This window comes from Porites lutea, chromosome 7 (assembly GCF_958299795.1).
Source record: "Porites lutea chromosome 7, jaPorLute2.1, whole genome shotgun sequence".
Lineage (NCBI taxonomy): Eukaryota > Metazoa > Cnidaria > Anthozoa > Scleractinia > Poritidae > Porites > Porites lutea.
Window position 1 is genome coordinate 8097138 of NC_133207.1, and position 26924 is coordinate 8124061.

The following is a 26924-nucleotide window of genomic DNA, read 5'->3' on the forward strand; positions in this document are numbered from 1 at the left end:
CAGGAGCCCTGACGGCGTGCACTGTGTCACTTGTCCTAAACAGGTTAATAAAATTAAGGGTGTTGTTCTAAACAGGGTAAGTATCTTACGATTTTTTTTTCCTAAACAGGGTCAGGGTTTTAAACCCTCAGCTGCTCACCTATACTCAAATATTGGTCGAGTACCCCCTCTCCCGGAATGAACAGTCTATTTGGTGGCGGCAAACCTAAAATCAAAAAAGCTACTTATTTCTGTAGGCAAAACAAAACGAATCAGGTTCATAAAATAAGGGTAGGAAAACTCTGACCTTTTTGGCAAGGTCAGATTTCCCTTCAGTTTATATCCCTAAGCGTGACAATGAGCACTCCCGTCTCCACTCTTTTAGTTACGTAACTTTCGGCTTCTTTTCAGGTTTAGTGTTATTTTTGTCTCCTATGTCACATGACTCGTGCGTGTTTAAAGCCTGTACCAGCCAGAGACAGCTCATCATTTTGTTCTCCTTCCTCTGTGCTCGTCGACTTAACTACAAGATGCTAGCCTTTCTGGGTTCGTTGCTTCTTGTGGCTATGGTGAATGCCCAAAGGCCTGAACCATGTGGTAAATATGTTCTTTTTGCTCTATTGTATGCCTTTGATGTACATCCAATTTTTATTTTTTTTCTCTCTTTTTTTTTTCTTATGCTCCGTTGCACGTGAAATTTATTAGAGTGCAATAAGCAAACGGTTTCTCTGTGGACATTTATTTCCCCTGTTCTTATTCGAATGCTTAGCTAAGGTTTGCTATATTTTGGCGGATCTCGAGAAAGTAAGAAAACTTCATCATTCTGTTTTTGTTGCGTGCACGTAAGTCTATCCGGTTTTTGAACAGTGGTCCTGGGGTATTCGACCCCAAAGACTGAAAGAGGTCTCCAAAGGGATATATTTTTCAGGCACATTTTATGAAAACGTATGGGCAACCTTCATTGAGCCTTAATAACGTTATTTAGTGTCCTTAATACGAGAAATCCTGGTAGCGGGAGTTTGTTCGAGTCAAACGTGCGTTATGATTTTCCCCGGGAGTTATCTGCTGTCCGTGATATAGATCTGGCCTGGCTAGAGATCTTGGCGCGGGTTATCCTGCGGTCGGATCCTGCATGGATATGCAAGCCTTGCCTTGTGCGGCCGAGTTTTGTTTGCTTCGAAAAGAGCCTGCAAAAAAATGTTTACAACTCGTATTTAAAAATCCTCATTGGGATAGTAGAACTTGCATTAGTCTCAGAGTCTGATGGATATTTGCCGTCTAAATCATAAGGTCATTTTCGGATATTCAGTTACTATTTAACGTCGGAGTTCTCTTTTGTGGAGAGTTTTACTTTCGGTCTGCACCAATAAAAGACAGATTTTTTCATTCTTTTTTTTTAAATGAGGAAAATTAATTTAACAAATCGATAACAATTTTCCTTGGTCTGTGGATTGAAGGCTGCGGGCTGAAATCGGGAAATAAGACCCCATTAGTCCCATTACGTAAGAGCCCATGGCATTCAGCCAGCTGATAATTTTAAGCCAAACCTTCGTATTTTCTTAACCCCTTGGTGTTATTTGAATTGTTGTAGAACACACGTTTTACTATCAACGTAATTGGACCGGATCTAACAAACAAAAGGCATGAATTAGGTCCGTGCACGTATCTTTACATACCGGTATTTTATGTTTGGACGGTTAATTTCTAAGCGACTTGCCTTAGCTAGTGCCCTCGAATCTCTGTTCAAAGTTTGATGTTTTTTAAAAAAGTGAAATTTAGAGGTCATATTGCCTGTTTAGTGGATTTTTATAATGAGCATGCAGCTGCACGTACTGAAATACGATCGATTGCTCAAGTGAAAGTACAAAAATAAGTTGATATTATTTCCTGTCAGCAGCAGATTCTCGGCCCGGGGGGGGGGGGGGGGGGCTGATCCTTTATATAAGCCATATAGGTATGTGCCGCTCCAAAGGGTATGGTTTTTGGGGCTTTCTGGTCTGAAAACGGGTATACACTTTGTTCATTTTGTTCTGGAATCGGTCATGGTTTTCGAGGGAACTTCGGGAGCATATGAACGTAATTATCCTTTCAACTCTAAATGAATAAGAACGAAATAGGAATAACATGCGAATTCGAAATGCATTTGAATATTTTGTTGTTGTTGTTGTTTCCGCTCTAATCTAAGTAATGATAAAATTGATCTGAAAACGGGTATGGATATTAGAGGTCTACTCTAAAACCGGGCGTGGAAAATGACATATTTTGGTCTGAAATAGGGTCAGGATTTGGAGAACCGGGCGGTATACCCCCACCAAGAATTCCCAGAAGTATCCCCCGGGATTCTCGGCAACAGGAAAAACCTAATGGTGAAGATTACTGGATGTTGGCCAAGTTCTATATTTATGGCTTGAGCACAAATTCGAGGTAAAAAACGGGGCAAAAAACACGCAAACAAACAAAACAGAAAAATAAAGGCAATATCCAGCCATGTAACCAAACAAGCTTGTTTGTTACACCTTGTTTGGCCAGCACAATTTTGGCAGCCTCATTATGGGAGACTAAACTCGCCGAAAAGCCAATTTAACTGGGCTGCCATAGCGTTTTCTTTCTTTCTTTCTTTTTTATCCCTCCGGATATTGGATATCCAGTGCTATTCACTCATTCAAAAGCAAAAGCAAAACCTCTGGGCCACATTAAGAACAACTGTAAGCTCTAGGATGCTAAGTCACTAAATCTTGTACCATAGTTAATTGAGTGGAATGGTTATGAAACCCGTCAGACTCCTTTGTTATATGTTTTTGTGGACCTGAAAGTGCACAACGTTCAAAAGAATTCCTATCATTTTGATTGTATTGACCAATAAAAACGTTGCATTAATTTATTCCGTAACAATTTGCCAACAGAAAACAAAGGATTGTGCACTTTCAGGGTGCTTCCAACATAAACTGCGGCACTGTTACTTTTATCATTGATGTTTGCCGCTTTTCATAACCAGTCTTCTCTAATAACTATGCTTGTACTAGTAAGTTGGAATTTGAAGCTCCCGATGAAGCTTTGGGTTCTCGAAAATTGCCGCTTATTCATGCCCTCTTGCCAGTGAGACTATGAGATGAACTTCTCAATGTTCCCGTTTTCGTTGTACGAGTCTTCTGTATCCTAATCCGAATTTTGATGGTATTAATTTTTTGACGGAGAAAATCCCCGGGGGGGGGGGGCATCCCCTTAGATTTGCCTAAAAGGCATCGGTCTGAAATAGGGTCGGATTTGGAGAGCCGGGCGGCATACTCCCACAACAAATTCCCAGGAATACCCCCGGGGAGAAAATCAAAGCCCGGTTAACGCTTCGAATTTCAAAAAATCGTGTTCGACCTTAATTTCCATTATTTTGGCCTCAAATTCTCGATAAACTTCTGACATTCTTAAAAAGAGGAGTGCAGATAATCAGGGCCGAGATCCGCCAGTAACAGTGAAACTGTACAGAACCCTCGAAAGTGGCCAGATTTTTTCGCTTAATGTCAACATGATGGCTTTTTTCTTCGGTTTACAAACCTGCTTCATGTTGAATTTGGTAAATTATACAATGTTATATGGAAAATGGCCAATTTGAAACAATTTGGTAACGTTCATTACTTGACCCACGTGTAATAGCGTACGTTTAGGGGAAGAACCAGCAACAATGATTCCATTTCGGATTCTGCGTTTATTTTTGTTCCTGTTGTCTCAACACGTTTTGTTTCTTTGTAAATATCGCGCTGATTTCCTTCATTATGAAATGTTGCCCACTCTTTCGCGTTAATTTCCCTTATTCGAAAGTCGTTTTCCACTAACTTCACGTTAACTGAAGTCGCGTTAATTTCCAATACCTTTGTTTTCAATCCTTCTTGGTATTACAGTCGTCCCAAGAGAAATTAAAGTCATTGAAAGCACAGGTGTCTTAAGCTCGGTACTGCTGCGTAACGCTTTAAAATCAAAATCCCTTCGAAGTCTGCAATACGCGCAGCGCAATACAACGAATTTCGCTGTAAGTGAATAAACTTACGGATTGTAGGCGATCTGCCATTTTCACGAAAGAAAAACAAAAGATCGCAAGAAGGAGAAGAGCGTGGTTTCACTTATGCATGAGCAGAACATTATCTGCAGCCAAACACAGTTGAATGATAAGACCTTTTATATGTATATAGTTAATTTTCTTTTCAGAAACTCCCGATGAATGGACAGGGCGCGTGATGACGGTTAGTTAAAACATACATTTGTCCAATTATTAGGCTTATTTTTAAGTTTCTCCTGTAAAGAAGCCAGTAAGGACATACTTTTTACCTGAGGTTTAAATTACTTCAGGAGTGCGTCAAGTTGGCATTCATTATTTCTAATTTAATTTTTTTTTTCATTTTTTTTAATTATTATTATTATTATTATTATTATTATTATTATTATTAAAAAGAATCTTGTGGTCAAAGTTCCATGTTTTCACTTGTAATAACTATTATCAACTTTCGCTACTAACTGCACCAGCCACCTGCTCGTTTTTCTTAACCACTTCTTCGTATTTCTGATGATTATTCATTCACTTCATTATAATAAAATTACTTTCTATCACTTCCCTTCCTCGATCTTTGTTTTAGATCGATCCCTCAAAAGATGTTGCGGTGTTTGGGCGAATGTCCTATGATGCTATCGGGGAGCGAGTGAGTATCGTCGAGGAAGTTGACTATAAAAAGGGAAGGAAGTTCTATGAGTTCATTTTTCTCCACAAGGAGGTATGTACAGCTAGTTTATTATTTCTGATTTCTTTACTCGAAATTCCAGGGGTCAATTTAATAAAACTTTTACAAAAATAGGTCAAAAATATCAATAAATGGTGAAACTCTACTTGTTTTATTTCAGGGTACTATGTACCAGATCGAACTGAGCATAAACAAGACTGGTAGCTGTGTCAAGAAAGACCTGACTGAGCCATTTCACAAGTTTGCGATTCCGAAAAATGCGACTTCCGTGGGATTGGCAACCATCGGCTCAAATGCAGGACCAGGATTGGGGGTTAACGTTGCTCTGTTTATTGGGGAGATGGACGAAGGTCAGTAGTAAAACTCCGATTTTGATAAGAGGGGGAGGGCGACGGGAGTTGGGACAACAACAATCAATCGGTTTAGTTTTTACAAATCGTCATTGTTGCCACTTAGGACCTCTTCACATGAGCCCGGTTAACGGGGCTGGCCCGCTTACCGCTTGCCTTGGGTTCATATGGGAAATTTCAGACTGGTTTTCAAGATGAGAAAAGGCCAGAGTTCTGGCTTCAAATTCGAGAACCAAAGCAAACATGGCGAACTGACACATAAGGTCTAAATTTGGCTTCTATATAACCTCGGCAAACCTTAAACCTGTACATGTATCACTGCAGTTAAATGAGGTGCTTATGATGTGCTTAATATAGCAAGCGATGCAAGGCGATGCCATGAGGGCCGCCAGAATTCATCCCGCTTTCATCCTGGTAACCGGGCTGAAGTGTTCATATGGAAAAATTTCCAGCCCACTCACCGAGATCCCCGTTGGAAAAACCGAAATCTCGGGAACCGAGCCATCCGGATGACACATCGTAAATTTTACGCAGGATTTAGAGGCAAGGCGAGATCTCGGAAACCGGACTCGCCCGGCATATAAAAAGGCCGTTAAGAGGGGTAACTATGAATTTCCAAATATTTTCAACAGGTGTCAAAATGTCTAAAAATCAATCCCGGCTTTTCGTTTGGGTATCACTGCTGAGTAACTAACAAAACAAAAAACAAACAAACAAACAAAGAAAAACAAAACAGTCCAATTTTAAATCTCATTTCCAGCTAGCTGAAACAATGGACAGTTGAAGTGTTTGCAACGTTAAACAAGTTTTTATTGATATCTTGGACATGGAAAACTATAACAAAATGTACTTTACTGGCCCTTAGTAAGCAAACTCAGCTGGTAGATTGTAAACATTCCCACAATTTTATTCCCTGGAAAATGTTCTCCTGCATGATTGTAAGTGAAGTTCAACATTGCCACCTTTGATTATCTGATGAACGAAGTGTTGGCAAAAGATCTGTTTTGAAGGAGAAGTGAAACATTTCAGCGACTTACTACCTTTACCGGGAGTAAGTGTCCTCTCCTTCGATTCTTTTCTGTTCTTTTTGTGATCATATTTCATATCTACATAACACATATGTTGCCTCTGTCTTTTAGATCGTTACTATGTATCTGTCACTGAAGAGGGATGCATTCCTGTTCATGAAGGCGTCGAATCTAAGAAGTTCGGATACATGCACACCAGGTACAATCATTACACTAAATTGGGAACAAAAGTGTAGCCTCTCTTCTTCTTCCCCGGCACAGAGGGCGGGGGAAGGGGGAGAGGGGGTTTGGGGGAAGAGGTAAGGAGTGTTGCAAAACGACCCATGAACGACTGGGAATGGGTATCAGACAGTCAACTCTCGTTCTTGCCGACACCCTTGTATGTAAAACGAATTGTGAAAAATAAAAAAAGAGAAAATTTAAGAAAATTTTTATTGTAAGTGATGGCAGACACACGAATCCGGATACTTTTAAAACCCCATTTTTTTTTATACGAATCGCCCTTCTCTTAATTCAAACGAAATCAGGGAATTAGCACACCGCAACCGCATACTTTTGAAACCGTTTTCTAGAGTTCGAGACGAAGGTTGTGTTAAACGTCTTCGTTCTGAACCTCGTCAAAAACAATTTTGGGTTCGCTCAGCGCGTACATGTTTTTGGTGGAACAACGTCCAGTCAGGCCTGGCTATTGTGTTCGATGTACATGTAGTTACAACATAATTCAAAATGCAGCGAAATGATATCCCCTCCTAGGTTTATGCGCATGACTACTAGCTAGTTGAGTAAATGTAAATCGTAGTAGCGTAGGGCGATGGGTAAATCCCAATGGGATACATACCACACCAACTTCGCATTGACGTAAATATCAAGTATGCGATTTCAGCGTATCAGTTATGGTCGTGGCCTAAGTTAAACCGCGAAATCTCGAGCGAATTACAATTAATTTTATGGCTCATCTCCGGTGTACTATAATTTATTACTCACAGCTGACGTAAAACAAAGAAAGCAAAGCATCCTTAACAATGAACCTAACCCTGACAACAGTTCATAACACAAAGAAAACGAATAAATCATATTACACCTGGGATGACCCCAATTTATCGTGTACTTTGAATGGAAATGCCATAAGTAAAAACAGCAACTTTAATGTAAATGAAATGCCGATAAAAAAGCAAACATGCACAACTGATCATTAATTAAAATGAAAATGACGATTAAAAACCGAATGCAAAAGCGCATGAAAATGGCAAACAAGCTGCCTCGAATTCGATAGCAAACCGGCAATTGCTTGTAAAAAAGTAATTTTCTTTATACTTACACACCTTGAATAAAGAATTAACCGGAACGCAGAAAGTAGTAAAATGGACTTACCGAAATCAAGTGGCTGTAAAAAAAAATTGGACAACTGTATGGTAGATTCAGTTTTCAACTTTTGCCAACAATTTTTAAAACATTTTCAACGTTCTTTAAACGTTTCAGCTTTTCGACAAAATCGCACTGTAACTATCGGCTGGTAAACCATATAACATAACAGAACTTTATTTTATTGTGTATTTTTTCCTAGCTTCTATGACATAGAAGAAGGATATGATCCGGAGAGATTCGTCCCTCCTCATGACTGCGAGTAGCAAAGGAGACGTGTAATGTCATCTCGCTGATAATGCGCACTTTATTCTGCCACTGTTTGTACACCCAAGTAGTTGATCTTACGCTCCGAGCCTTGGTATACTTCCCGGTTATCGAAATGTTTACAGGTCGTTGACAGGAAGAATAAAAAAGCTCCGAGTAACATCGATTCTTTCTTAGTCACTTGTTAGGTTATGAATATGAATAAAGAGATGACGCAAAATACTGAAACCGGTCATTGATTTGTTTTTTCTTTCCCGTAAATACATATCTACCTGGATTTATAAAAACCGGGTTAGCAAACATGTTTTTAATTTCTCTCAACTACCCCTGTCCTAGCTTGTTTAGGGTGTTGTTTGCTTACGTCGTTTTTTTGGTTGTTTCAGTTGTGGTTAGGGATTTGTGTACAAGTGGCTGTAGACAGGATTTCGCGAATTTTTATCTAACCCCCCCTTTTTTGTTTTGTTTTGTTTTGTTTTGTTTTGTTTTTTTGTTTTTTCGTCCCTTCCCACAATTCTCTCTTTAACACAAGTGACCTAAAGCTGGTTTTGGTGAAAAACTTCATCATTATGTGCTTAATTAAAACCCTTTAACTGACTTCCAATGAATTAATGAATTATTTTCTTTAATAAGAAAGAGATGAAAATTTATAGCAGATGAACTGAGGGAGAGGAATGAATCATTGTCATTTTTACTATTTCTTTCATTTCATTTTTGTAACTGAAATTTTTTTTCCGGCAATAAGTTTCTATAGGCGTAGCACATAATCATTTTTTTTTTTGTTAATTTTCCGGTGCAATGATAGGACCATAGGTACCGGGTTTGATTCTTTTACACCAAAGTGCACAATTCAGCTATTTTTAAAGACATATGACTGAACTATAATAACTGCATGCAAAAGTTTTTTTTGTTTTTTCGTTCAAAGTCTTTCATTTGAATGACCCATTCCTTCCTCTCAAAAATCGGCTCCACTGCAGGGGGAAAGAGACAGGTAATGAGTGTCACTTCTAGTTTCCTTAGTCTAGACTAATATCTTCAACCAATAGTCTAGACCAAAATCTCTGATTTCTACGACCTATCCCAGACCAAACTGCTTTAAAACTAAAATTTACCCTTCACAGTACCACCGGGGTTAAAACTTAACGGATCTATATTACACTCCCTCTGCAAGTCCTCTCCTAAGGGGGTGGGTACATCCGTACATCACTCCGTTGTCATCGATCGTCAGCGCCACCCCCAAACCAATCGGTCCATACGCCGTCAAGTAGTCTACCTCGGTAACGCCTTGACCCATGTCTCGCACTTCCTGCAGCACCTTGTCGTCAACTGAGTACTGCTCTAAGGGAACAGACTGGAAAAAATCTGAAAAACTTGGCAGTAGAAAAGTGGGAGACTCCATGGCTTCCTTTGGATTCATCTTTTTGTCCAACAGATTCGTCACATACTGCGAAACAACAACTGGATACGAGGAGCCAACAACTGAGAGAGCCATGACAGGACGGAGAGCTTGAGTGGAGTTCTCGGTTTTGAACGTTATAACAGGCTGAAGGCCAACAGCAAGCCTCGCCCCAGATTTCGTTTGCTTGACGAATGCCTTGAATATCGCAGCAGAATGGGGAAGGGCAACTCCCTGAGCAAACAGTCCTGTTCCCCACATTTCACTGTTTATGGTGTGAATCATAGAGCAAATATTACCCTCTTTGTCTGCCGCAACAATTGCATCTGAACCGTGAATAAAGTCGTCCACGTTCTTCTCCCCTCCAAGTAGCCTTTTTATTATGCAATTAATCTCTTTCATCTTCTCGGGCGAGCCAATCCTATGCCAAATAGCTTTTGAGGTTTCTCTGGAATAGCGATTTGATAAGTCTAAGTCCAGATTTTCTTTCAAAATTGATAGGCCGTTTGGAGTACTGTGCAAATAGGTGGAGACGAAGAAACTAAAACGAGAGATCGAGGCAAGCCAGAAAAATTCAGTTGCATTTATAAGGTAGTTAGAGCTTGGCGTTTGACCAATTCCCGCCAATTCCATCAGGTACAACTTTTCCATCAATTCAACTCCACCCCAGTCGTTTCCGGACACGAAAACCTTACGACCATTATATGATGTGTTGAATGGCCTCTCCCACCGGGTCTGATATCTGCGCATGTCATCCAATATAATAAAACCTTTCTGATCTTTAACAAGAGTTGTCATTTCTTCGGCCCAAGTACCATTGTAAAAGTAGTCTTTCCCATTGGTGGAGACGTTCTTTATAAACTCCGCAAGCTCTGGCTGCTTGAAAAGTTCTTGATAGGCATATGGTTTTCCAGTTTCGGGGTTAGTAAAGATACTTCTACCTACATGAACATAAAACAAAGTTTGCTAGTTTTCAGGCCAACGTAGCACTGGAAATTTTTTAAAAAAGAAATGTTTGAGACTTTTCACTGTGGGACTTTTGTCAGACTTAACAGGAGCCGAGCTCATGATAGACTGCAAGACAAGTAAAGATCATATTTTATGAGTAGAGAAGGTTTGTTGTTCCGAGATTGAATGGTTTTAATGCGAAAATTGAAAATAGCGAATGTAAACAAAAAGCATAAAAAGAAAAACGCAAAAAAAAGCAAATTATTGTAAGGCTGATGATTCAACCTGAACATTTATTTTTTTTTCTTTGTTTATCCAATCAGCCTTAACAAATATTATTCATTGATGCCTCACGGTGCACACGAAATTTACTGAGAGCCAAAAATCAAGAGCAAAGCTGACAAATGCTGCATTTGTAATATGATTGCACTGGGATTGTAGATAATGGCATTTCCTAGTTTTGCTTAATAACAGACAACTTCTTTGCATCAAGTTTGTCTCGAGGAAATTTGATTTACAGGAATGATAAAGTAACACATTTTAAAAGGTCGGTAGCACGTAGAAATTAATTGGATAAAAGACAGTACTGAAACACCTTCCAAAATGACGAACTTTGGGACCTCACTAGGAAAAATACTGAATTGAACAAACAAACTGAACAAACAACCAAAAAGCCCGGGGGGGGGGGGGGGTCAAAAAGACGACATCCGATTCTGTTCTTATTTTTTTACCAAATACTCCTGGTCTTTGTATTCCCTATACTTTTTCATAAAAAAAACCTAACTATCTAGTAAGTTGTTTCTTTGCTTTTCGATCGGGATCTGTTTTTTTTCCGTTAAAACGTTAGAGTGGAAACATTACCTTGAGCTGTTCTCAGCAGCGTTATGTTATTATAATAAAGTTTAATCGAATTGGCCAACCCAGCGGACATTTTGAAACCATTTTCAGCGAAAAACAAAGCAGGCTCAAATAAGGTTTTCAAAGGGAACTTTGCAAACTTCTGGGCAGCATCAACAACGCCGGCAATGAATCCAGGAACGAGGACTGATGCACCATTGTTTCCAGTGGTGTGGACCTTAGGGATCTGAGACGGGTCCCCGTGAAGAGGAGTATTCCAGCCACCATTTATACTGAACACTCTAGTAGAAGATTTCTCGTAATAAAGGATTTGAGTAACACCAGCGTACGAAACGTAGGAACCTGTTGCTAGGGTAATCTCTATAACGAAAATGAATGGGACATTACTCAATACTCTGAATCTATTCTATTGTATTCCAAATTGGCAAAACAAAAAGCTTTTTTTTTTTTTTTTTTTTTTTTTTTTTTTTTTTTTTTACAAAAACACAGCCATAAACTCTTTCTAAATACCTAAGTAACAGATTATTCTTTCGGATACTATAGTATACATCAATTCGTTAAATGCCAACCTTTCATATACCTGAAGCTTAGAAAAGGGGGAACGAAACGAACGGAACCATCCCGTATGGGCCATTATAGGGGTCCCCTGGGGGGAGTAAGTGGAGCTAATGGTAATGTTAAAGTAATGAAGATATTGTTCATTTTGTAAAACCAATGTTAATGACACGATGAAATCACAAATGGAGATAATCAAAATAACATCGCCCCATTTTTCGAGTCATCTGCCACTTTAGATTCACGCTCCCTGTTTTAAAGTTTTCTTGATTATAGATTTAACATATGGGCAAGGAACAATTACTCAGGGAGCTATGAAAAAGATTCCAACTTTTTGTATACCTGCAAGAGCTGTCGCCAAACAAGCATCCATTGCAGTACCGCCTTTTCTTAGCGCGTCCATTCCTGAATGCACAGCGAAAGGTTCAGTTGTTCCCGCCACCAGGCCTTTCCCGTTGCTCACAGCTAATGGTTTGGGCCTCTCAAAACGTCTTAAGGTCATTCCTTCCATTCTATCGAACTCATTCGGAGGCCAGGTTTTAGGTGACAATGATATATCACTCCTAACTGTTTTCAGGAAAGTTAGCGCAGCCGTTACTAACAAGAGTGTGGAATAAAGCATTTTTTGAGTAACATTAGAGAACCGAGTAAAATTGGTGTTTTCCCGCTCTGATGAAATCGGCTAGCTGTAACTGGGAAAAATTAGAAAACAAAGTGTCGAGCAGCCAAATGTACAACAAATAAACTAGCCACTCTGTATCGGGAATTATTGGCTTTAGGGATGGGTAATTGTATATTGTTTGTACAGGTTGAGTTAATGTCTATCTCGATACAATTCAAGAACTAATTTTTGTTTTACTTTTTCCCTCAAAGTCACTATATTTTAATAGCTTAAATAACTGCTTAAGGGTAAACATGATTCATTAAGACCATAGTTACCATGACTGGCAAGACATATGTCCGGGACGGACGCGCATGATTCATTGACTCAGTGTCCCTCTGACTATGTTACCATGAAGTGTATGATTTACTCAGAATGAAAATGATCTTGAGGGACTAGGAATAAAAATTATCTTGTGCTTCACATACACGTAACATGCCTCCTAATCAGAAAATTAAAATAAAGGAAATTAGAAAATTGGTGGCGAATTTACTTTGCGAGGGTAAATAAATTCGAGCGCCTCTGACAAGAATAGCACAACGAGGTCTTTCTGTTTACAATGTCCGATTTAATTCTTTTCTATTCAACAAAATTATGAATACAAACCATTTTCCTACTTTAATCTGTTGACATTCAGGGCTTAAGTTGGAAAATTTGTGGCAGCAGTTTACTATACAAGTTGGCATGAGTTTAATTCAGGTCTTTATTTTAGCTTGGGAGAGACAAGATTTAAAATTTGAGAAACGGAGGAAGGAGAGAAAGGAAAGCCTTTTTATCTATTCGCTATCTCCTCAGAGCAATTTTTGCCCAAAATCTTACCATTAAAAAGACGTTTACCAGTGAAACAAATTGAAACTAGCATTTGTGTACTATCATATTGCTTTTTAGAAATATTATCATAATTTATATCATGTAATTGTTTTTTATTGTTCTATACATGATAAATTTTGAATCATTCATTTTGGATGCAAGCTTATATTAACCCTCATACGTACAATTGGGGGGGAGGGGGTAAATGCCACTGTCTAAGGCTTTTGTGAGTTTTCTCTCAGAGTACTGAACAGATCAGCAACTGATGTTTTCAGTAACCGTTCGTTTATCCCTCACGCGCATTTCGAGTCAAGTACAGTGATTGTCAGTTTCTATGGTTACAAGATATGACGTCATAAGTAGGAGGTTATCAAGTCATTTTTGAGTAAAAGTACATGTTTTTTCAACTTTTTTCAACAATAAAAGTAGATCCTATGGCAAAAATCATGCAAAGTGTTTATTTATGTTATATTTTTCCTCTCGAGCACAAAAAAATCACCATTTCTCGCGGTTTAACCTGATTTCTCATTCTTGGTAGAATCCAAGATGGCGACTATTGTTGGTGACGTCACAGGCCCCCAGCAGCCCCACTACCCATAAAATATATCTCATCTTGTAGAGAAGATCAAAGGCTTTCCACTAAAGGTGGAAAAAAACACATCAAAAACTCTAGTGGGGGGGAGGGGGGTCTATCCACCCCCTCTTGTACCACGGTGGGGGTATGAATTTGCATTTAAGTCAAAGGGTTAAATCATTTCACCCCTGGAAAATTTGCACCTCGTTTGAAACCACTTATTGGCTTCAGAAGCAGAAAAATGTCTCTAAGAACGCAATGTCTGCAATCCCTGAATACGAATTTTCCCCACCTACTGTGAAGTTGCCTAGCCTGCATGACAGGCGCTACAGGCTAGAAGTTTATGCCAATAGGTTTTGTCACCTTAGACCCCCCGCGTGACTCAGAAAGTTTGTTATGTTTGATTGTGCGGCCAGGTAGGTACCGTACATTACTTTATATCCTGTAGTAGCGGAACAAAAGTTGCCTTCGCACTTAAATACTTGCCGTATTTTATACATTTTACCCATAGTAATGACACCGCCGTTGTAAATAAAATCACTCATGTTCAGTTTTTTCCATATTTAACCTTGTCTTGGCACAAGTTAATAATTTTCAGGATATATGCTACTGAAAACAGGCTGGATTTTGTTTTTCTTGACGATAAAAGTCTTCAAAGACGACATAAATTTGTTGGCGAACGTGACTTTCCCTAACCCGCGAACAGCAGAGGTATTTCTGGTCATCGCCCGGAAATACGTGTGCTGTTCGCAGGCTACACTTTCCCATACAAAAGACTTAGGGGCGGACCATTAGAAACGTTATGGGGTGGTGGGGAATTTTTGAGCCGCAGGAATATTTTTTTTCGTTATCAAATTCATTGTATGAATTTTTTTAGACCATAGCATGAATATTTTTTTAGGGTTAATTGGCGTGCATGATTTTTGTTCATGTAATTTTCCCTTGCGCGAATATATATATTTTTTGTACTTCAACCCCCCCCCCCCCCCGCCCCCCCTTCCCTTCCCCCTTATATATTAACTAATGGTCCCTTATACGGATCGAGGTCAATGTATGAGTCACAACAGGGACCTGAAATTTGTGACGTCAGTAGTGCAAAGCGCTATTTCCTGTCTCTTTAATACCTTTTTAATCTCTATGTGGCTTCCGGATCCGGATCTAGCACGACAATCTATCACAAGGGATATATTAAGTTGACTTTAAACGGTAATTTCCTGTTTGTCTCGTTCCAGTGCGACTTTTTGCTCTCTGTACCACGTGAACGGCTAGTGCAAAGGGCGCGCCTATATTTTGTGAGCAGATCATATTGGCTTACGAGCAAATTCAAATTAGTGACCATAGGATAATTTCTGAGCCTTAAACCTAGTTTATCCCAGATACAAGAAAACTCACAAATTGAGACAGCGAACAGTCTAAAATGAAGCGCTTTTTAAATGCAGTGCTGTTATGTTACATGAAAGGTAAGGATAATTTAATTTATTTATTTATTTTCTCAAACCCGCAAACCCTGGTCACTTCATTACCTAATGTGACGTGAGTTATTTTCCGCCATTCTTCTGAGTCATTAAAACGATATTATAAAGTTTGTCTAGCTTAAGTTTATAAATTCTGAAGAAACTGAGCAATAAAATTAAAAAGTGCTGGATATTGCTATGTGTCTCATAGGTTTTCACAAAATCAACATACCCCGCATTTGCAAATCAGAAATAACGTTATTAGGAACAGAGTGGGGACATTTGCGATATCGTTTAAATAAGTGACAGCTATTTTTTCTCAGACCTGGGAATTTGTGGGGATTCAGTGTTCTTAACACGTTCCAAACTGAAAAACTTTGTTTGCACGTTATTTTTATGCACAACTAAGGAACCCAATTTTATTGAGTAAGTTTGATCAGGCAGCTGAAGTCCTCATCTGATTTAAGACTTCGAAGCTTTGCATTTCTTTCCAAGGAAGGGTTGCTCTGTCCGACTAGAGTTAAATGAAACTTCAAAGCATTTCTTACTACATTGTTCAGTGAGTGTCATTGTCCGTATAGATAGATATGTCTTCAGTTTGTTTGTAGAAAACTAAGCCGGCAGGGTTAGTCGCTCCCCTCTTATATGACAGAGGCCTGACATTGAAGCGAAAGCACACTCTGTGACGGTTGTGGTTTATGTACATAGTTGAGTCTCTCATAAACCTTCTTAGGACTGAGTCTTGATGTGAAGCATGTTTTTATGTTTTGTTTTTGTTTTCGTTTTTTTTCGGTTACTTTTTATTTACCTAATTTGTACCAAATATTTACTGAATAGGCTTGTTACTTCTGCGAGAGAACATTACCGTCTATTGCGAGCAATAATGCTATCATTGTTTAGTCTCAGCTACTGACATTTAACTGCTTTCCATTTCACTTAGATGTCAAATTGTTAAAATGCACTTGAAATTTCTTTAGCCACGTTTTAGCAAATCCAGTCAGATATATATAACCAAAAATTGAGTTGAAACCATCATCGGCTATTAGAGTGCTCAATAGGTGAACTAGAGCAATAGATAAGAATGTAGTCGAAGAGCTGGATTATGTGATCAAAGGCGTTCAATTGCTTCTCAGAGTTTCATGCTTTATCGGAAGCAATCTGATCAGGAAGAGTCAGTGATTTCCTCAAATGAAGTTAATGGAGACCTTTTCTGCATGGTCAACTGAGCTTCGTGAAGTTCTAGCCTTCTGCATTTAAAACGCATACCTTCACCTGTCTCTTATTTTAAGACTTTCAGAGTAGTAATTAGTCATCTGACCCAGAAGATGCGACCTTATTCTCTGAGAGTAAACGTCTTTAAATGATCAATTTCGGTGCTTGCGTCTCGTTGAAAATTGCGAGGATCAGACTGTAACGTAGAAAACGTTGAATTATATAACTGTACTTTCGCGCAAATCAATGAAAGCTCTACCGCAGTTAAAGTACCAGGGAACGTGCTTAGCAAAAAAAAAAAAACACTCATGACGAGATTCTTGCTCACAGCACTGATCAGAAAACTACTTTTACCTGTTCTTGCTTTCTTAACATCCTCTGAGTTACATTTTGAGATCATTCTCGATACGCTAACCTTTTTTGTATAAAATATTCTGACATTTTTACCCAGCCAATATTGCAAATAGATGCATTGGCGTCATTGAAGGAAGTTCGGGAAAAAAACTGATTTAACAAAGTTATATCACTGACTGTCGGTGTTTGACATCACATTTGTTTTCAGAATTTATATGTGTCCCTGTGTTTCAAAAGAAGAGAAAGTTATCCACTGATATTTTTTTATTAAGGTTAGAGACGGCAAATATATAATACAGCGCCTATTTAGTCTGCTTCATTTGGCATTAATATGCGTTATCTCCAGTTAAAACAGCAAGCACTGGAATCAGATGAGATATATCCTTTTTTGCATACTTTTATTAAAAGGGAAAAAAAAAGAATTAACTGTTTTTGAGTGAGGTTTTTAGGACAGCTGCGAGTAGTACTGGAGATGGCGGCACGAGATCAATTTTGATCTCATTCCTAGCCATCTTAATACCACTTTTCTTCGGGTGGATTCAATATTTGAAAAACTATATATTGACAAATATTTTTGAAACTATATTATTATTAATTTGGTGGATGCGTTTATATGAAACAGGAAAAAAGCACCATGAAGAGTCATTCTCAGAAAAACAGGAAGTCGATTGTATGATACGTTAGGGAGTTTCCGGAGGATATGACTCATTAGAATGCTATCGTTTATAAATACAGCTATTTCGAGTAAGGTTGTCGGAAAAAAATGTGCACGCGACTTTCCCGAAATGTAATATTGGATATGATCAATACGCTGTTGCTAACAAAGTAGCTGTCGAATCTTTTTTTGTTGCTTTCCTTTAGCATTCCGAAACATACGTCTTTGCCTCTCGTGCCATTCCTTCAAATTTCTTTGAAGAACAGTGAACTCAAAACCACCCACAATACTAATAATATTATTCATTCATGCCTCACGGTGCACACGAAATTTACTGAGAGCCAAAAATCAAGAGCAAAGCTGGCAAATGCTGCATTTGTAATATGATTGCACTGGGATTGTAGATAATGGCATTTCCTAGTTTTGCTTAATAACAGACAACTTCTTTGCATCAAGTTTGTCTCGAGGAAATTTGATTTACAGGAATGATAAAGTAACACATTTTAAAAGGTCGGTAGCACGTGGAAATTAATTGGATAAAAGACAGTACTGAAACACCTTCAAAAATGCCGAACATCGGGACCTCACTAGAACAAATACTGAATTGAACAAACAAACTGAACAAACAACCAAAAAGCCCGGGGGGGGGGGGGGGGGGGGGCAAGAAGACGACATCCGATTCTGTTCTTATTTTTTTACCAAATACTTCCTGGTCTTTGTATTCCTTATAAGTTTTCATAAAAAAACTAACTATCTAGTACGTTGTTTATTTGCTTTTCGATCGGGATCTGTTTTTTTTCGGTTAAAACGTTATAGTGGAAACATTACCTTGAGCTGTTCTCAGCAGCGTTATGTTATTATAATAAAGTTTAATCGAATTGGCCAACCCAGCGGACATTTTGAAACCATTTTCAGCAAAAAATAAAGCAGGCTCAAATAAGGTTTTCAAAGGGAACTTTGCAAACTTCTGGGCAGCATCAACAACGCCGGCAATGAATCCAGGAACGAGGAATGATGCACCATTGTTTCCATTGGTGTGGACCTTAGGGATCTGAGACGGGTCCCCGTGAAGAGGAGTATTCCAGCCACCATTTATACTGAACACTCTAGTAGAAGATTTCTCGTAATAAAGGATTTGAGTAACACCAGCGTACGAAACGTAGGAACCTGTTGCTAGGGTAATCTCTATAACGAAAATGAATGGGACATTACTCAATACACTGAATCTATTCAATTCTATTCCAAATTGGCAAAACAAAAAGTTTTTTTTTTTCTTTTTACAAAAACACAGCCATAAACTCTTTTCAAATACCTAAGTAAGAGATTATTCTTTCGGATACCATAGTATACATCAATTCGTTAAATGCCAGCCTTTCATATACCTGAAGCTTAGAAAAGGGGGAACGAAACGAACTGAACCATCCCGTATGGGCCATTACAGGGGTCCCCTGGGGGGAGTAAGTGGAGCTAATGGTAATGTTAAAGTAATGAAGATATTGTTCATTTTGTAAAACCAATGTTAATGACACGAAATCACAAATAGAGATAATCAAAATAACATCGCCCCATTTTTCGAGTCATCTGCCCCTTTAGATTCACGCTCCCTGTTTTAAAGTTTTCTTGATTATAGATTTAACATATGGGCAAGGAACAATTACTCAGGGAGCTATGAAAAAGATCCCAACTTTTTGTATACCTGCAAGAGCTGTCGCCAAACAAGCATCCATTGCAGTACCGCCTTTTCTTAGCGCGTCCATTCCTGAATGCACAGCGAAAGGTTCAGTTGTTCCCGCCACCAGGCCTTTCCCGTTGCTCACAGCTAATGGTTTGGGCCTCTCAAAACGTCTTAAGGTCATTCTTTCCATTCTATCGAACTCATTCGGAGGCCAGGTTTTAGGTGACAATAATATATCACTCCTAACTGTTTTCAGGAAAGTTAGCGCAGCCGTTACTAACAAGAGTGTGGAATAAAGCATTTTTTGAGTAACATTAGAGAACCGAGTAAAATTGGTGTTTTCCCGCTCTGATGAAAGCGGCTAGCTGTAACTTGGAAAAAGTAGAAAACAAAGTGTCGAGCAGCCGAATGTACAACAAATAAACTAGCCACTCTGTATCGGGAATTATTTGCTTTAGGGATGGGTAATTGTATATTGTTTGTACAGGTTGAGTTAATGTCTATCTCGATACAATTCAAGAACTAATTTTTGTTTTACTTTTTCCCTCAAAGTCACTATATTTTAATAGCTTAAATAACTGCTTAAGGGTAAACATGATTCATTAAGACCATAGTTACCATGACTGGCAAGACATATGTCTGGGACGGACGCGCATGATTCATTGATTCAGTGTCCCTCTGACTATGTTACCATGAAGTGTATGATTTACTCAGAATGAAAATGATCTTGAGGGACTAGGAATAAAAATTATCTTGTGCTTCACATACACGTAACATGCCTCCTAATCAGAAAATTAAAATAAAGGAAATTAGAAAATTGGTGGCGAATTTACTTTGCGAGGGCAAATAAATTCGAGCGCTTCTGACAATAATAGCACAACGAGGTCTTTACAATGTCCGATTTAATTCTTTTCTATTCCACAAAATTATGAATACAAACCATTTTCCTACTTTAATCTGTTGACATTCAGAGCTTAAGTTGGAAAATTTGTGGCAGCAGTTTACTATACAAGTTGGCATGAGTTTAATTCAGTTCTTTATTTTAGCTTGGGAGAGACAAGATTTAAAATTTGAGAAGGGGAGGAAGGAGAGATAGGAAAGCCTTTTTATCTATTCGCTATCTCCTCAGAGCAATTTTTGCCCAAAATCTTACCATTAAAAAGACGTTTACCAGTGAAACAAGTTGAAACTAGCATTTGTGTACTATCATATTGCTTTTTAGAAATATTATCATAATTTATATCATGTAATTGTTTTTTTATTGCCTTATACATGATAAATTTTGAATCATTCATTTTGGATGCAAGCTTATATTAACCCTCATACGTACAATTGGGGGGGGGGGGTGGGGGGTAAATGCCACTGTCTAAGGCTTTTGTGAGTTTTCTCTCAGAGTACTGAACAGATCAGCAACTGATGTTTTCAGTAACCGTTCGTTTATCCCTCGCGCGCATTTCGAGTCAAGTACAGTGATTGTCAGTTTCTATGGTTACAAGATATGACGTCATAAGTAGGAGGTCGTCAAGTCATTTTTGAGTAAAAGTACATGTTTTTTCAACTTTTTTCAACAATAAAAGTAGATCCTATGGCTAAAATCATGCAAAGTGTTTATTTATGTTATATTTTTCCTCTCGAGCACAAAAAAAATCACCCTTTCTCGCGGTTTAACCTGATTTCTCATTCTTGGTAAAATCCAAGATGGCGACTATTGTTGGTGACGTCACAGGCCCCCAGCAGCGCCACTACCCATAAAATATATCTCATCTTGTAGAGAAGATCAAAGGCTTTCCACTAAAGGTGGAAAAAAACACATGAAAAACCCTAGTGGGGGGGGGGGGGGGGGGGGAGAGGGTCTATCCACCCCTTCTTGTACCACGGTGGGGGTATGAATTTGCATTTACGTCAAAGGGTTAAATCACCCCTGGAAAATTTGCACCTCGTTTGAAACCACTTATTGGCTTCAGAAGCAGAAAAATGTCTCTTAGACCGCAATGTCTGTAATCCCTGAATACAGACTACTGTGAAGTTGCCTAGCCCTGCATGACAGGCGCTACAGGCTAGAAGTTTATGCCAATAGGTTTTGTCACCTTAGACCCCCTGCGTGACTCAGAAAGTTTGTTATGTTTTATTGTGCGGCCAGGTAGGTACCGTACATTACTTTATATCCTGTAGTAGCGTAACAAAACTTGCCTTCGCACTTAAATATTTGCCGTATTTTATACATTTTACCCATAGTAATGACACCGCCGTTGTAAATAAAATCACTCATGTTCAGTTTTTTCCATGTTTAACCTTGTCTTGGCACACGTTAATAAATTTCAGGATATATGCTATTGAAAACAGGCTGGATTTTGTTTTTCTTGACGATAAAAGTCTTTAAAGACGACGTAAATTTGTTGGCGAACGTGACTTTCCCTAGCCCGCGAACAGCAGACGTATTTCCGGTCATCGCCCGGAAATACGTGTGCTGTTTGCAGGCTACACTTTCCCATACAAAACTCTTAGGGGCGGACCATTACAAAAGTTAGAATTTTTGAGCCGCAGAAATATTTTGTTTCGTTATCAAATTCATTGTATGAATTTTTTTAGGCCATAGCATGAATATTTTTTTAGGGTTAATTGGCGTGCATGATTTTTTTTTCATGTAATTTTCCCTTGCGCGAATATATATATTTTTTGTACTTCAAACCTTCCCCCCCCCCCCCCCTTCCCTTCCCCCTTATATATTAACTAATGGTCCCTTATACGGATCGAGGTCAATGTATGAGTCACAACAGGGACCTGAAATTTGTGACGTCAGTAGTGCAAAGCGCTATTTCCTGTCTCTTTAATACCACTTTAATCTCTATGTGGCTTCCCGATCCGGATCTAGCACGACAATCTATCACAAGGGATATATTAAGTTGACTTTAAACGGTAATTTCCTTGTTTGTCTCGTTCCAGTGCGACTTCTGCTCTCTGTACCACGTGAACGGCTAGTGCAAAGGGCGCACCTATATTTTGTGAGCAGATCATATTGGCTTACTCGCAAATTCAAATTAGTGACCATAGGATAATTTCTGAGCCTTAAGCCTAGTTTATCCCAGATACAAGAAAACTCACAAATTGAGACAACGAACAGTCTAAAATGAAGCGTTTTTTAAATGCAGTGCTGTTATGTTACATGAAAGGTAAGGATAATTTGATTTATTTATTTATTTATTTTCTCAAACCCGCAAACCCTGGTCACTTCATTACCTAATGTGACGTGAGTTATTTTCCGCCATTCTTCTGAGTCATTAAAACGATATTATAAAGTTTGTCTAGCTTAAGTTTATAAATTCTGAAGAAACTGAGCAATAAAATTAAAAAGTGCTGGATATTGCTATGTGTCTCATAGGTTTTCACAAAATCAACATACCCCGCATTTGCAAATCAGAAATAACGTTATTAGGAACAGAGTGGGGACATTTGCGATATCGTTTAAATAAGTGACAGCTATTTTTTCTCAGACCTGGGAATTTGTGGGGATTCAGTGTTCTTAACACGTTCCAAACTGAAAAACTTTGTTGCACGTACGCGTCATTTTTATGCACAACTAAGGAACCCAATTTTATTGAGTAAGTTTGATCAGGCAGCTGAAGTCTTCATCTGATTTAAGACTTCGAAGCTTTGCATTTCTTTTCAAGGAAGGGTTGCTCTGTCCGACTAGGGTTAAATGAAACTTCAAAGCATTTCTTACTACATTGTTCAGTGATTGTCATTGTCCGTATAGATAGATATGTCTTCAGTTTGTTTGCAGAAAACTAAGCCGGCAGGGTTAGTCGCTCCCCTCTTATATGACAGAGGCCTGATATTGAAGCGTAAGCACACTCTGTGATGGTTGTGGTTTATGTACATAGTTGAGTCTCAAGTCAATGTATTCTTTACATTTTTATTCCCAGTACCGACTGAAACTATTTTCCATGTATAGTATATCTGACTGGATTTGTAAAAACATTGGCTATAGAAATCTCTCTCTCAAAAACCTTCTTAGGACTGAGTCTTGTTGTGAAGCATGTTTTTTTGTTTTGTTTTCGTTTTTTTTCGGTTACTTTTCATTTACTTAATTTGTACCAAATATTTACTGAATAGGCATGTTACTTCTGCGAGAGAACTTTACCGTCTATTGCCAGCAATAATTGTATCATTGTTTAGTCTCAGCTAGTGACTTTTAACTGCTTTCCATTTCACTTAGATGTCAAATTGTTAAAATGCACTTGAAATTTCTTTAGCCACGTTTTAGCAAATCCAGTCAGAAATATATAACCAAAAATTGAGTTGAAAGCATCATCGGCTATCAGAGTGCTCAACAGGTGAACTAGAGCAATGGATAATAATGTAGTCCAAGAGCTGGATTATTTGACCAAAGGCGTTCAATTGCTACTCAGAGTTTCATGCTTCATCGGAAGCAATCAGGTCAGGAAGCGTCAGTGTATTGCTGAAATGAAGTTGATGGAGAACGTCTCCTATTGGAGACCTGGTCTCCGGACCTTTTCTGCATGGTCAACCGAGCTTCGTGAAGTTTTAGTCTTCTGCACTGAAAATGCATACCTTCAATAGATAATAATGTAGTCGAAGAGCTGGATTATTTGGTACAAGGCATTTAATTGAAACTCAGAGTTTCATGCTTCATCGGAAGCAATCTGATCAGGAAGAGTCAGTGGTTTCCTCAAATGAAGTTAATGGAGACCTTTTCTGCATGGTCAACTGAGCTTCGTGAAGTTCTAGTCTTCTGCATTGAAAACGCATACCTTCACCTGTCTGTTATTTTAAGACTTTCAGAGTAGTAATCAGTCATCTGACCCAGAAGATGCAACCTTATTCTCTGAGAGTAAACGTCTTTAAATGATCATTTTCGGTGCTTGCGTCTCGTTGAAAATTGCGAGGATCAGACTGTAACGTAGAAAACGTTGAATTATATAACTGCACTTTCGCGCAAATCAATGAAAGCTCTACCGCAGGTAAAGTACCACGGAACATGCTTCGAAAAAAAAAAACACTCATGACGAGATTCTTGTTCACACCAGTGATCAGAAAACTACTTTTACCTGTTCTTGCTTTCTTAACATCCTCTGAGTTACATTTTAAGATCATTCTCGATACGCTAACCTTTTTTGTATAAAACATTTCTGACATTTTTACCCAGCCAATATTGCAAATAGATGCATTGGCGTCATTGAAGGAAGTTCGGAAAAAAACTGATTCAACAAAGTTATATCTCTGACTGTCGGTGTTTGACATGACATTTGTTTTCAGAATTTAAATGTGTCCCTGTGTTTCAAAAGAAGAGAAAGTTATCCACTGATATTTTTTATTAAGGTTAAAGACGGCAAATATATAGTACAGCGCCTATTTAGTCTACTTCATTTGGCATTAATATGCGTTATCTCCAGTTAAAACAGCAGGCACTGGAATCAGATGAGATATATCCTTTTTTGCATACTTTTATTAAAAGGGAAAAAAAAAATTAACTGTTTTTGAGTGAGGTTTTTAGGACAGCTGCAAGTAGTACTGGAGATGGCGGCACGAGATCAATTTTGATCTCATTCCTAGCCATCTTAATACCACTTTTCTTCGGGTGGATTCAATATTTGAAAAACTATATATTGACAAATATTTTTGAAACTATATTATTATTAATTTGGTGGATGCGTTTATATGAAACAGGAAAAAAGCACCATGACGAGTCATTCTCAGAAAAACAGGAAGTCGATGATATAATACGTTAGGGAGTTTCCGGAGGATATGACTCATTAGAATGCTATCGTTTATAAATACAGCTATTTCGAGCAAGGTTGTCGGAAAAAAATGTGCACGCGACTTTCCCGAAATGTAATATGGGATATGATCAATACGCTGTTGCTAACAAAGTAGCTGTCGAATCTTCTATTGCTGCTTTCCTTTAGCATTCGGAAACATACGTCTTTGCCTCTCGTGCCATTCCTTCAAATTTCTTTGAAGAACAGTGAACTCAAAACCACCCACAATACCTTTCGGGATTGTCGCGTGCACTTTTTCTGACAACCTTTCTCGAAATAGCTGTATACAGAGTAAAGTTTATCAGTAAGTTTTAATTTTATCAGTAAAGTTTGTTGTGAAGTTTGTTGTGGCAGCAACATAAAAATATTTTCTCATATAATAGTATAATGAATTGCCTGAATGCAGATGCACATGATGAATTAAAAAACATGGGGCAAAATGTTAGCTATTGTCCATTTTGTGATAAACAACTTGAAATTCATACGACAAAGATTGAACCATGTTGTGAAAATCAATACTGAACTTATCTAAGATAATGGTACTGTATGCATTAATTGAGGTAGTCAACTTTATTACGCGACTGTTTGTAATGAATATATAAATTTTCGGGATCCTATTTGTAAGATTAAAAAACGAGTATACACCAATTAAAGACAGTATTATATAATTAAAGTTGTTATGGATATTGCGAAAAAAAAAAACATACAAATTACATCAAAACAATTGCATCAAGTATGAATGCTATTTGATGAAATTAATCATATCATGTCACTAATTAATGAAGAACATAATAGAAAGGGAATCGTATCTATGAAATACGTATTCTAAAAGATATTTAGTATGCTTAATATTGAATGTAAACATACAACTATAAAATCTAATAACGGAGCACCATGGGTAAGAAAATTTAGTAATCTATGAATCTAAGAAATTTGGGTTCCGAGCAAATCGTCCGTACGTACGTCGCCCCTTCATGTAAGCCCGGATGAAATTTTGACTTTGAAGCACTCATGCGTTTCGGCGGTAAATCGCATAGCTTCCCGAACTTTTTGAGATAAAAACAACAACAACAACAAAGCCGATTCTATCTTTCGACTTCAATTTTGATGTCTACATTGACGTGGATAACAGAGAAAGAGTTAGAGACTTAGATAAAAAAAAAAAAAGAAAAAAAAAAAAAAAAAAAAGAGAGAGACCTATTTCGTTGGAAGAAAAATTGGAAAGTTTAAAGAGGCGGTGAGAAAAAGAAGAAATGCTAACAAGGTGGAAGTGAGCGGCAGCGAAAAAAAAAACTGAACAGGAACACATAGTTTTGCTTTTCTTTTAGATAACAGTTTAAACTAACTCAATAAGTCAAGGTGATTGGTGGAAGTTGACATAAAGATGAAATTCTTTTAGCCGTCATGAACCATTGTTATATATATTTTTTCTATTCTTGCATAGAGAGGTAACACGTGGCTAACAAAACTTCTTAACACTCGGTGGAATTTTTAGTCATATTTTTTACAAGGATTTTAGACAATAAATAGCCACGGAAGAGAACTCTTTCCCTTATAAGCGACAAATATACAAAGTCATTTTGAACCCCATATTAATCAAGCAGAAACATCTATCTGGCTCGTTAAAGCACTGCCGAGTCAGGAGGCAAATGAGCTTAGGAAACCACCAACCATGGTGTATGGACTTAACCACTGCCATTCATTGTCAAAACAAACATGCCAAGAGAGTTACTAAGGTGTAGGGTAGACTTGAAGTGACGTGAGTTATTTTCCGCCATTCTTCTGAGTCATTAAGATGATATTATAAAGTTTGTGTAGCTTAAGTTTATAAATTCTGAAGAAACTTAGCGATAAAATTAAAAAGTGCTGGATATTGCTATGTGTCTCATAGGTTTTCACAAAATCAACATACCCCGCATTTGCAAATCAGAAATAACGTTATTAGGAACAGAGTGGGGACATTTGCAATATCGTTTAAATAAGTGACAGATATTTTTTTTCAGACCTGAGAATTTGTGGGCATTCAGTGTTCTTAACACGTTCCAAACTGAAAAACTTTGTTTGCACGTCATTTTCATTCGCAATTAAGGAACGCAATATTATTGAGTAAGTTTGATCAGGCAGCTGAAGTCTTCAACTGATTTAAGACCTCAAAGCGTTGCATTTCTTTCATAGGAAGGGTTGCTCTGTCAGACTAGAGTTAAATGAAACTTCAAAGCATTTCTTATTACATTGTTGATTGTCATTGTCTATATGGATAGATATGTCCTCGGTTTCTTTGTAGA

The 26924-nt window shown here is 38.1% G+C and overlaps 2 protein-coding genes across 2 annotated transcripts; one reads left to right on the top strand and one right to left on the bottom strand.

Annotated features, from left to right (window-relative positions):
* Positions 1-427: 427 nt before the first annotated feature.
* On the top strand, positions 428-7938 carry LOC140943661 (mammalian ependymin-related protein 1-like). Its single transcript, XM_073392781.1, has 6 exons — positions 428-576; positions 4177-4211; positions 4602-4736; positions 4864-5053; positions 6193-6280; positions 7646-7938. Exons 1-6 carry the CDS (start codon positions 510-512, stop codon positions 7707-7709), a joined length of 579 nt encoding a protein of 192 aa, XP_073248882.1. The 5' UTR covers positions 428-509; the 3' UTR covers positions 7710-7938.
* On the bottom strand, positions 7786-12122 carry LOC140943652 (glutathione hydrolase proenzyme-like). The gene is made up of 3 exons (XM_073392776.1): positions 11807-12122; positions 10913-11269; positions 7786-10044 (listed from the first exon to the last, which is right to left on the bottom strand). Exons 1-3 carry the CDS (start codon positions 12084-12086, stop codon positions 8861-8863), a joined length of 1821 nt encoding a protein of 606 aa, XP_073248877.1. The 5' UTR covers positions 12087-12122; the 3' UTR covers positions 7786-8860.
* Between the last annotated feature and the right edge of the window lie 14802 nt (positions 12123-26924).